General features: G+C 42.2%; 1 protein-coding gene across 1 annotated transcript; it reads left to right on the top strand.

The window, feature by feature from the left end:
• The first annotated feature begins 557 nt into the window (after positions 1-557).
• Positions 558-6,299, top strand: c10h5orf15 (chromosome 10 C5orf15 homolog). Its single transcript, XM_030100637.1, has 3 exons — positions 558-693; positions 4,559-5,412; positions 5,570-6,299. The coding sequence occupies exons 1-3, from the start codon at positions 573-575 to the stop codon at positions 5,702-5,704; spliced, it is 1,110 nt and encodes a 369-aa protein (XP_029956497.1). The 5' UTR covers positions 558-572; the 3' UTR covers positions 5,705-6,299.
• The last annotated feature ends 3,758 nt before the right edge of the window (positions 6,300-10,057 follow it).

The raw sequence follows: 10,057 nt of genomic DNA, 5'->3' as shown, positions 1-10,057 counted from the left end.
CTTTCCAGTTTTGAATAAGATGAGCTGATGAAGGCTCAGAACCTTAACCCAGCAATGCTTTTTCTCTTTTTCTGTTGCATAAGTTTCTTCCAAACACTCAACCCTGGCTTCTGTCCATGCTTCATAGCTTAGTTGTTACAAACAGACACTGACATCATTGAACTTTTAAAAAAAACCTGTTTGCCATCACACATTTAGCTGACAGGTAAAAAACAAATGAGGATTACTGCCAAGATACAACAGAGATGAATGTGAAAAACAGGTTGACGATGACTGTAGACCTTTTTAAGGGGCTGAATATATGACTTTAGAGTGGATCATGAAGTGTGTGATGCTCACAGTTGTTTACTTGTTGTATCTGAATGCGTGAGATTGCTGTCAGTCCATGTCGCCATGGTTTTGTCCTCGGTTTTAATAATCGGTTTGACATCATTGAGAAGAAGGAACTCTACATCAGTGCCCACATTGTAACGTGTAGCCTTTAACAGCACGCGGCGTGACTCACGCTCCACCCACGTATTTGTGACGCCCTATTTAGCGGAAGCCACGCCCCCCTCACATCACGTACCAACATGGCGCCGCACGGAAGTCTGGGACGAAGCAGGAGAACAATTTCTGCCCTTTTCCTGCTTGTTTTGCTCCAGCTCTTCGTTACAAGCTGCCTGTCCGCCCCGGCACCGACACCAAGTACGGGTAGGTCACGTCCGCGGAGAGAAGCAGCGGTCAGGACTGGTGTATTTGAACTTTGAAGTGGGGCTGTTAGCCGGTTAGCCGCTCCGCGCTCCCCGGAGCTCCGCGCTACCACTGATAGTAAAAAGGTTAAACTGGACAATAACAGGCTTTCTGAGTGGGTCTGACAAGATGAAACGGCGTTTTTATGAATTTCAGTTCTCGTCTAAACTCAATATCGCGCTGTACCAAGCGGTTTTTACTGAATAAACTGGCTAAGCTGTGATGTAAATGTTGATATTTCAATAAATATCACATAACATGACCGGTTAACTGTGTAATATTAAGAGAGACAATTTAGAAAAGGTGACTTGATTTAAGTACAAAGTTACATGATTTGTAGTTTTCAGCCTCACATCCAGTCCAACCTGAAGTAGTCAGGTAATTTCAGCTGAACCATCCAGTGAGTTCCCTGCGTGCTTTAGATGTTTATCTGCTTCAAAGCGCCTGATTTATTCTCTGCTAACAGGTGTGTCAGTGTGAGGAGACATCTGGGTCTGTCTTCTAGGTCACCTAACAGAACATATTTAGTCTTCTGCCTCATTCAACAACTTTGATTCAAATAAATAAACTGCAGAGCTGTTATATTTAACCCTAACCCTTGTTAAAGATGTATTGTTAGTGCAGATTGCAGCCATCACCCAAAAGCATTGATAGAGGCATTAAAGATAACACAGTCAGCCACAGTCCTTGTCACTCCCCTCCTTTGAGTCTCTGTAGAGTCTTTATGTAGTTACTGTACACCTACCCTACAATACCAATAAACCAGTCCACACTAATCTCAACGGTACAGGGTGTTTTCTGTACCGAGGTAAAAGTTCACACGTGTCAGGAGGAGTTGGATTGAGATAAGACTTTATTACTCCCAGAGAAAAATACTTGGTGCTGTATTAATTCTTTTTTCCTTTTTTTAATTGTGTTGATCAGTTCTGCTCTGGAGAAAAATCTAAACAAAAATAAACTTGCACACATTTAAGCCTGAACACATCGCTCTGAAAGTCAACATTTACTGTATTTGAGGATTTGATGGAGGGAAAATGCCACTAGATGAGTGAAGTGAAGCAGATTAAAGTGAAAATCTTAATTTTCTTGTCACTTTGAGGGCCACTTTTAAACTGTGAACACCATCTTGAAGTGTGATGGGCCTCCAGATGCCTTCCAGGGACTCCTCAGTGAATTAATGGTGGCGATTTGATTTGTGATGGTCAGAGAAAGTGACTGGGTCCAGATGCTCATGTCATATATCTGTGTAGTTAATTAAACCCCTGTCAGAGAAAGAAGCAACCTTTTGAAGTGTCCCATCAAAGAGAGGGGGCCGCACTAAAATCTTCTGTCAAGAACAAGCTCGGTTTTGCCTGATTAGACTTTGATCGCTGTGTTTTGTAGTCTCTGTTCTGATAAGGCCTGCTGTGTTTATTATTTTTTGGTCGACATTGGTTCATTCTTTTTTTTTTTTTTTTTGAGAAAAACTGCTGCGATGCCGCAGTCTGATTAGACAGCTGTAGGACTGCAACCAACATCAGTGGATTGTTTTGTTCTTTTTTTCTGCATGGTCCTGTTTAATTCATAGTCAGTAGAGGCCTATCCTTTTTTTTTGTAGCTTTTAAATCTTAACATCCACATCATTATATCCAAAGTTGTTTGTGTTTCCTTGCTAAGTACCCGAGTAAGGAGTGAAAGTGTTTGTTCAGTTCCAGGATAACCTAACGGCTCACGACGTGTGCTCAACAAATCAAACATCACATGATGGGCGCGTGCAACGTATCACATGGATTCATAAACGATCTGATCTGGTTGATTGTCCACATTTGAGAAATTCTTGTAAGCATGTTTTATCATAGATGTCAGAGTGGCTGTGAAAAGAAGCTCGGCTACACAGAGGATGGATTTCTCCCTGCTTACAGGGAGGCATGTCGGTCCCGCTGCCACAGAGATCTCCTGTTCAGTGATTATTTATGCTGGGCAGGGCCCGTGTGTTATGAATAGAGCCTTTCTTCTCCTGGGAGACGTCTCGCTCGCTGCCTTAAGTCCGCAGCGTTCCCCCGCTGTCCCGTCCTAGGCAACGCCTCCTCGTCCCAGCGGATGAAATAATGTTGACACTTGTTTGTTCAATGGCGTCATTGATTCAGGCAAGAGGCTGACTTCATTTAAGAATGAACTCAGAAACTGCTGTAAATGTAGAGATTTACAAAACCCATTTCTTTAAATGAAACTGAGGAGAATGTGTGTGTTCCCGCCAATGTGGACACATATTCAACATTTTGATGAAAAATACTTAAAACTTTTCTTCACATTGTCATTATGGAGATTTGTGTGTAGAGTTTTGAGACAGAAAATGAATTTTAACTTGACAAAATGTGGAAAAAATGGAGTGCTATTGAATACATGCACTGTTTTTTGTTTTGACATAAATAGCACCACAAATCGCGTTCCACAATTCTTTTGACTTTGCCCCTTTCCCCGAGGTGATTCAGTAACAATAAAAATGTTATGATTACACCCTGAGCGACGTGTGTGGATCAGGTCCAAGCACACAGTGAGTCTCAGACATTTAATTGCACCCAACAGCAGACAGGTGCATTTATTTTGACAGGCCTATAACAGCAAAAATAGTCGTCAGGGGAGGCGGCTCTTAGTACAGATTCTACCAGTCAAATCACTGATTGACATGAAATTAAACCAACCAGCACTGTTGAATAGCTGTGGCTTGGGGCAAATTTAGGGTCGTCCATCATTATCTGGTTCATAAACGCACTGACGTTGAAGGATGATGAAGCACCCGACCTTAAAAATTTACCAGCCGCGACTGCCGTGCTTCCAGGCAACCCACAAGGAGGCGCAGGGCAGTCTCGGTGGTCGCCTGTCCCCAGTCGCAGAACTGCGTCTCCTCCTGTTTGCTCTGTTGCAACAGTCTGGAGGCTGTGCTGGCCACTCCATGTTTTCGAGCTTAGCCTTTTGTTTTGTTGTTAATCGCCTTTTTCTCGCCATTCTCATAGCAACACTTGACTTTCAGCAGAGCAGTGCTGTTCAACTGGCGCTCATGAGGGTCTGGTGCCACAGCACGTTCCAACACTGCTTTTATCCAGACAGAGGGGGTTCTAAGTCATCCACAAAAGTTGGAACAGACACCTGTAGGAGTTAGCAGCACAAACGTTCAAAGTTTAATCAACCTCCGTTGCTGCAGAGCAGCTTTAAGTTGACAACACATTTCTTGTTCCATGAAAAAGACCTTTTTTGTAAAATCTTGAAACTTAAACTATTTTTAAGTTTTGAGTAACCTTTTTTTTTTAATTTGAGAAGGCTCTGGCAGTTCACCGCTTACCTTCCTACCATTTCAAGCTATTCATTTGACTTGATAACTTCAATTGCAATCAATAACTAGATAAATGAGTGTTTTCAAACCCTTTGTTTCATTTGAATTTGTGATGTTGTTAGCGAATGCCTAATGAACCCCTTCTCGACTCTGCACAAGATAATCTTTTTCTTTATTTAATGTGATTGTGGCAAGAAGTGCATTGTTGGCCTAGTTTACATGGGTGTTTTTTCAATCAGATTAAAAGCAATTGTATTATTAAACGCATTTCTATACATGGACAGCATACAAAGCGATCCCGTTCAGTTATCGTAGACAAACAAGAGCCCTGGGTGAAGCAGATTATACGGCGCTGGTAGTCCACCACAGAGCTCTTTTATGATACATTTACAGTCCGCTTCACTTTATAATCAGATTGTAAGGAGGACTGTTTTTGGCCCATGTAAACATGCCTACTGTCCCATTCCTGCTGTAATATTGAAAATCTTCCACTGTTATTTCCTCTTGCTTTAACAGAGGGAGTTGTCGTGACCACATCTCAAAGTTCGAACTCCACCATCCAGAAGCAAGATTTGAGTCATACAGACGCCGGAGCATCTCAACCAGATACTCCCTCAGGGGCAGCAAAAGCACTTCTACCAGATAGTCCTGCTCCGGAACCTCAACCAAATAATATTGCTCCAGCACCTCAACCAAATAATCCTCCTCCGCCATCTCAACCAGATGGCCCTGCTCTGGAACCTCAGAAGAAACCCACAAACGCTGCTGTCCCTACCAATGCATCAGTGACAAAGCCATCCACTGGGGACCTCACCAGTTCTTCAGTCGTTGCCTTTGATTCGTCTGATCAAAGTAATGCCAGTAAAGGGGAGGCTACAGATAACACCAGCAATAATCTTCTCAACCAACCAACTGCTCCCAAAACCAGCACAACTAAAGCTCCCACCACCACCCCCACCACCACCACCGCTGTCAAAGCCCCTGAACCATCAAAATCTGAGGAGGAAACAGAGGACTCGTTTAAAGACGATACAGTGACGCCACTCAATTCAGTAGTGCTCCAGTCCACCGAGAAAGCAGCACCTGTCAGTCCAGGAAGCTATTCAGACTTGGAGGAGGAGGAGGAAGAGGGGGATGACGAAGAGGATGATGACGAGGAGTCCTACGACGACACAGTGGTGTTTGAAAAGAATACCTTTGGCAAAGATCGTATTGAGGACAAACCGCAGCCTGCCGACGAAGTGGACAACTTCCCCTACCAGAAAGATAACTACAGCACGGAGGATCAGGACTCCCACTTCTTCATTCATCTGGTGATTCTGGCCTTCCTGGTGGCCATCGCCTACATCACCTACCACAACAAGAGGAAGGTGAGTGTGAGTGCCAGCCAGTGTCAGCTGTTCAAGCTGTGATGCAGCTTTTACTTCACATGTATGAAACTGACATCGGTTCTTCAGACATTTGCGATACTCTCATTCTTCTTCAAAACTGAGCAGGTATTTATTTGCCTCTTTCCCCTCCCGCCAGATCTTTCACCTGGCGCACAGCCGATGGTGGAAGGAGGGTCTGTGCTCCAGAAACACAGTGGAGTATCACCGCCTGGACCAGAATGTCAACGAGGCCATGCCGTCCCTCAAGATGACCCGAGACTACATCTTTTGATCCGCACTGCGAATGCCGACAGATGGGAGCCCCGCGCCGAGCCCGTTGGCCCTCCTGCCCGATCATTCACGTCGTTGAGATGCTTTGCCATCGAGCTTGATTGATGCGAAAACTGGAAAGCAGGAGAGCTTGCGTCTGTGGGATAGAATCATGTCTCTTCAGGACTTTTTGTTGTCAGCATTAAGATTTTTCTTTTTCTACATTCATTGTTATATTTAATACTACTTCCCATTTATCTCAATGAATAACAAGGCAGGGTTTAACACTTTGATCCGTTTGACGTTTTTCAGCCTTTAGGTCTTTTTGGTTTCCATCCTGCACACCGTCTTAATGTTTTGAGCACTCATTTTATAAGTTGAATGAATCAAACGTTATTAGGAATGACGGTGGTAAATTCTCTGCGTTTTGTCATGAATCAATCACTGTATATATACTTTATATTCTGAGAGTAGACAAACCAAACTGCAATCTCAAGGATGAGACACACACACACACACACACACACACACACACACACATGTGGAGTCATTCCAAAAATTCATAATAATTAATTCAACCATAAAAAAAGCAAGACATGACTTGTTTATGTATAAAATGTCACATTTTCTATTTAGAAAAGCAGTCAAAGTTGTTTTTACAATTTGTTGGTTTTTAATCACGCCTTTCCAGAATAAGCGCGGGACGACTGCTCTTCAGGTGAAGACTAGCGTCTCGTGCTTAAGCCAATATTTGAATATGGATTCAGTTTAAAGTTCAAGAGGTACTAATATAACGATTGGGAGAGTCGTGTGTGTGGCCTGTTCTTTGTTCTCGTAACTTGTTCTGAAGAGGCGTGTCCTCTACTGGCCAGAAGTCCTGGCCATCTTTGTGTTATGACTTCGGTGAAGTCTTTACCGACTCTAATGTGGCAAAAATGTATCGACAGCGATCCTCCCTGCTCACATAGAGCTGCTATCACAATATTTTTGCACAATCTCCATGACCTGTTGTCATACATTGAAACCCACTCACATGAAGGCCACTTTTTTCTTTGTTTTTTATTTTTTGGGGGGGAGGCAGGGGGGCTCTTCAGCTCATGTCGGCCATGTGGTTGAGTCTGTCACCATCTCATGCCTTTAACTGAAACGCCACGTCCGTCTGCTCGTCTTGTCTTTCGTTATCGCCTTCTGCCAGTTCTTCTCAGCTGTCTCGTCCATTTGAAAAGGTACACAGTGGGTAGTTAGAGTTGCACGGTGCTGTTTCTTTATGGGATTTAGAATATTAGGGGAGAAAGGATCCTCTTTGTGAAAGTAATGGATCAACACTGCTATTGCAATCAACAGTAGAAACTGTGCAATCTTCTTCTTTTTTTTTTTTTGTCAATAAAGCACAAATCGTGTAAAACCCCTGTCTTGTGATTCCTGCATTTCACGCTGCCTTTGATACAGGATGAAGTGAAAACACTCCTACTCAAAGTGTCTTAAATTGAGATGTAGGAAGTGTTATTTCTATACAGATGCAAGGAGCAGCTTCACCACAGGGAGGCAGTATATACTCACAAGTAAAAGGAGATTCCAATACTGATTCAAAAGTGACAATAAAGTGAGGAGGTGAAACTACCTGCATACAACAAGTTGGAAAAAAAAAAAGATTTACAAAGTGTACAACTAACACCTTGTTGTAATACAGAAGGATTTAAACTGGAAAACGTAACACTTTAGTGCCTTCTGTTCATGAAGTGTTGGGCCGTATCTGCTATTAACTGTGACAAAAAGCATTTCTTTCATATCTGACAGTTACCGCTGGGATGGATTCGGAGCACAGCACTTAGTAATGAAAGTGGCGTGTTGAAGTTTCCACGCAGCAGCAGGACAGATGGAAGCAGAGGGGGAAAACATCCATTTCTCTGACCGCTCCGTCCTGATTAATGGCCGCCGCGGCCTGTTCCTGGAGACCCACGCTGAAACAGGCCACCTGCTTCCCAGAGCAGCAACAACAAGTTTTTAAAAAGACGATAAAGTTGGGACGTGTGTAATTTTGCTGTATTTTTCAACCAAAACTGGACGAAATATGGAGTCATCATCAAACCAAGTGGATGGTGGGAAGAAAGGAAGGTATTTTCAGAAATAAATCCAGTTTCAGGTTTGGCTGCATAATAAATAGCCTTATTTAAGAGTCATCGGCCATTTTAAATCACATCACATTTATTTAAAATTTATTATTCCACAGATGACCCTTTTCAGATGCCATTACAGTGACTGACTTTAATCCAGGAGGGTTCAGAAAGGTGAGACATTTGAGCACACTGCGTCCCATGAAGAAATGAATAGGCCCGTTTCAATACACTGAACCTGCTTACTCAACACAAGCCTCGCTGCATAGAGGCGTCCACGAGGTCCCTGAAATGTAAAACCTGAAGATGAAAAAGCAGGAAGTGATAGCTGCTGGGTGCGTGTCATCCGCAGATAAGATAACCAGGCTTTGTGGATATTTGTACAATGTTACGCTGGGTGAATCTATCTGACAGACAGCAGCAAATGAAATCTACCAAGCAGAAAATCTCACAACTACCTTTGATCACCGAAGGGTGAAAATCTTGACAATGGTTCTGCAGTGGCTTGTTGAAAAGACTTGTTTTTTTTTTGTTTTTGTTTTTTTTTAAACTTTGGGAGGGAATTTTGTGTGAGCACATCACTCATCCTAACAATATGAGGAGCGGAGAGTCCTGCTACGAAGTCTGACTGAAATACATCACTTTGAGGTAATCTCAGAGCAAACTCGCCATCACAGCAGGTGGATTATGTTGAAATTATATTTTTTAATGATATGCTTGGAGTCCTCTTCTTTCTGACTGTGACTAAAGGTTTATCCTGACCTCAGTAACATCTTTGGATTTACTATTTGAGAGATCTCAGTGGCTTTTATTTTTATTTAAGTTAAAATAAAAGCACAGGGATGCAGTGAAATCAAGCAGAAGCATAATTATCATCATGGGAATGATTCATACAGCTGGAGGCTGATCAGTCAAACTGCATGTGTAAAACCCTCCATCAAGGACAATCCTGATAGATATCGACCCTTCTCTGTAATAATTTCTGTATTTTCAGCATCAGATGGATTAGGTCAGTTCGCTTTTTACAACACCGTTCCACCAGGGGTCTGTTGTTTTTTTCTCCCACCTCTACAGAGCCATCGATATATTGACAGCAGGAAACCTGAAGGTGTAGCGGATAAAACAATCGGATGAAGGCCAGAGATTATCAAAGCACATGCTGCGGTGATCAGATCACGTGGGCCGGTCCATTAGCTGCTCTCCCCGGGGGGGTCAAGGCCCGATCGAGTCCGGCATCACAGCAGTTTCCACAGCTTCTGCTTCTCACCATCAGTCCTTCACTCAACATTTGCTTCACCAAAGAGTTTGACTGGTGAGATCCTGTTTGGCGTGGGATGAGACGAGTTCATTCAGGAGATAACTGGATACTAACGAATTAACAAACCACTGAGAAAATACATCAAGAAATAAATGAAATTATCCACTCGAAAAACTTGAATAGCATTTGTGGCTTCATTTAAGAAAATTATCTCGACTTTATCCTCAACATTTTGAAGTTTTCCCTCAGAATTTTGACTCGACGAGTCTTCATTGATCTCATATCTGTTATGTTTAAACATCACTTGATAAATCTCAACTTTTTCTTGTACTCATTTCAGTTTGTTCCTGATTCAAAACTCTTCTCCAAATTTCAGCTTTTTCCAATCCCACCTTTTAACTCAGTTAAACCTTTTTGCATATCAATGATAAATGTTTGCATTAAACAAATAAAAGTATTTACAATTTATTTACAATTATCAACATTTTGGAAAGTTTAAACACCGTTGCTTTGCTTTCAATCCTGATTTTCTAGGTTTTATTTTGAAAATATCAACTTCATTTTTCGAGTTTTGACATTCATTTCAAGAAAATATCTCTAAATTCATTCTCCAGTCTATAGATCGATGATATACACACCACACAAACACTAACAGATTCATTTTGAAATGCAAAATAGGTAACATATTTCATGTATTTCATTTTCTTCCGAGTGGAAATACACAGTGCTTTCGTTACAAACCCAGTTGCTGTTTTTACAGCAGTGTTTTTATGAGGACATGGGGAATTATTTGGAGGGAGGCGGAGTAAATTAATGTCTTCTGGCGTCGGCTTCGATCAAGCTGCCCTTGACCTACAACGTATGCCATCGAGCCCCTCTGCAGTAAATTGGAAGTGCACTAGAGGTTACACGTGTTGTGTGAGTGTTAGATGCCTCTCGCAAACACCTGTTTCCTCTCCACCTTTAATTGATTACAACTAAATATATCCATGATCTGCCCATA

Source organism: Salarias fasciatus, chromosome 10 (assembly GCF_902148845.1).
Source record: "Salarias fasciatus chromosome 10, fSalaFa1.1, whole genome shotgun sequence".
NCBI classification, from domain to species: domain Eukaryota; kingdom Metazoa; phylum Chordata; class Actinopteri; order Blenniiformes; family Blenniidae; genus Salarias; species Salarias fasciatus.
Note: the sequence above shows the minus strand (reverse complement) of the source record. Positions and strands in the feature narration are given on the sequence as shown.

Excerpts from the sequence above, each read along its gene's own strand:
- c10h5orf15 (XM_030100637.1), top strand. The coding sequence starts at position 573 with ATGGCGCCGCACGGAAGTCTGGGACGAAGCAGGAGAACAATTTCTGCC. Across the intron at positions 694-4,558 it reads GGCACCGACACCAAGTACGG|AGGGAGTTGTCGTGACCACA; the intron begins GTAGGTCACGTC and ends TTGCTTTAACAG. Across the intron at positions 5,413-5,569 it reads CCTACCACAACAAGAGGAAG|ATCTTTCACCTGGCGCACAG; the intron begins GTGAGTGTGAGT and ends CCCTCCCGCCAG.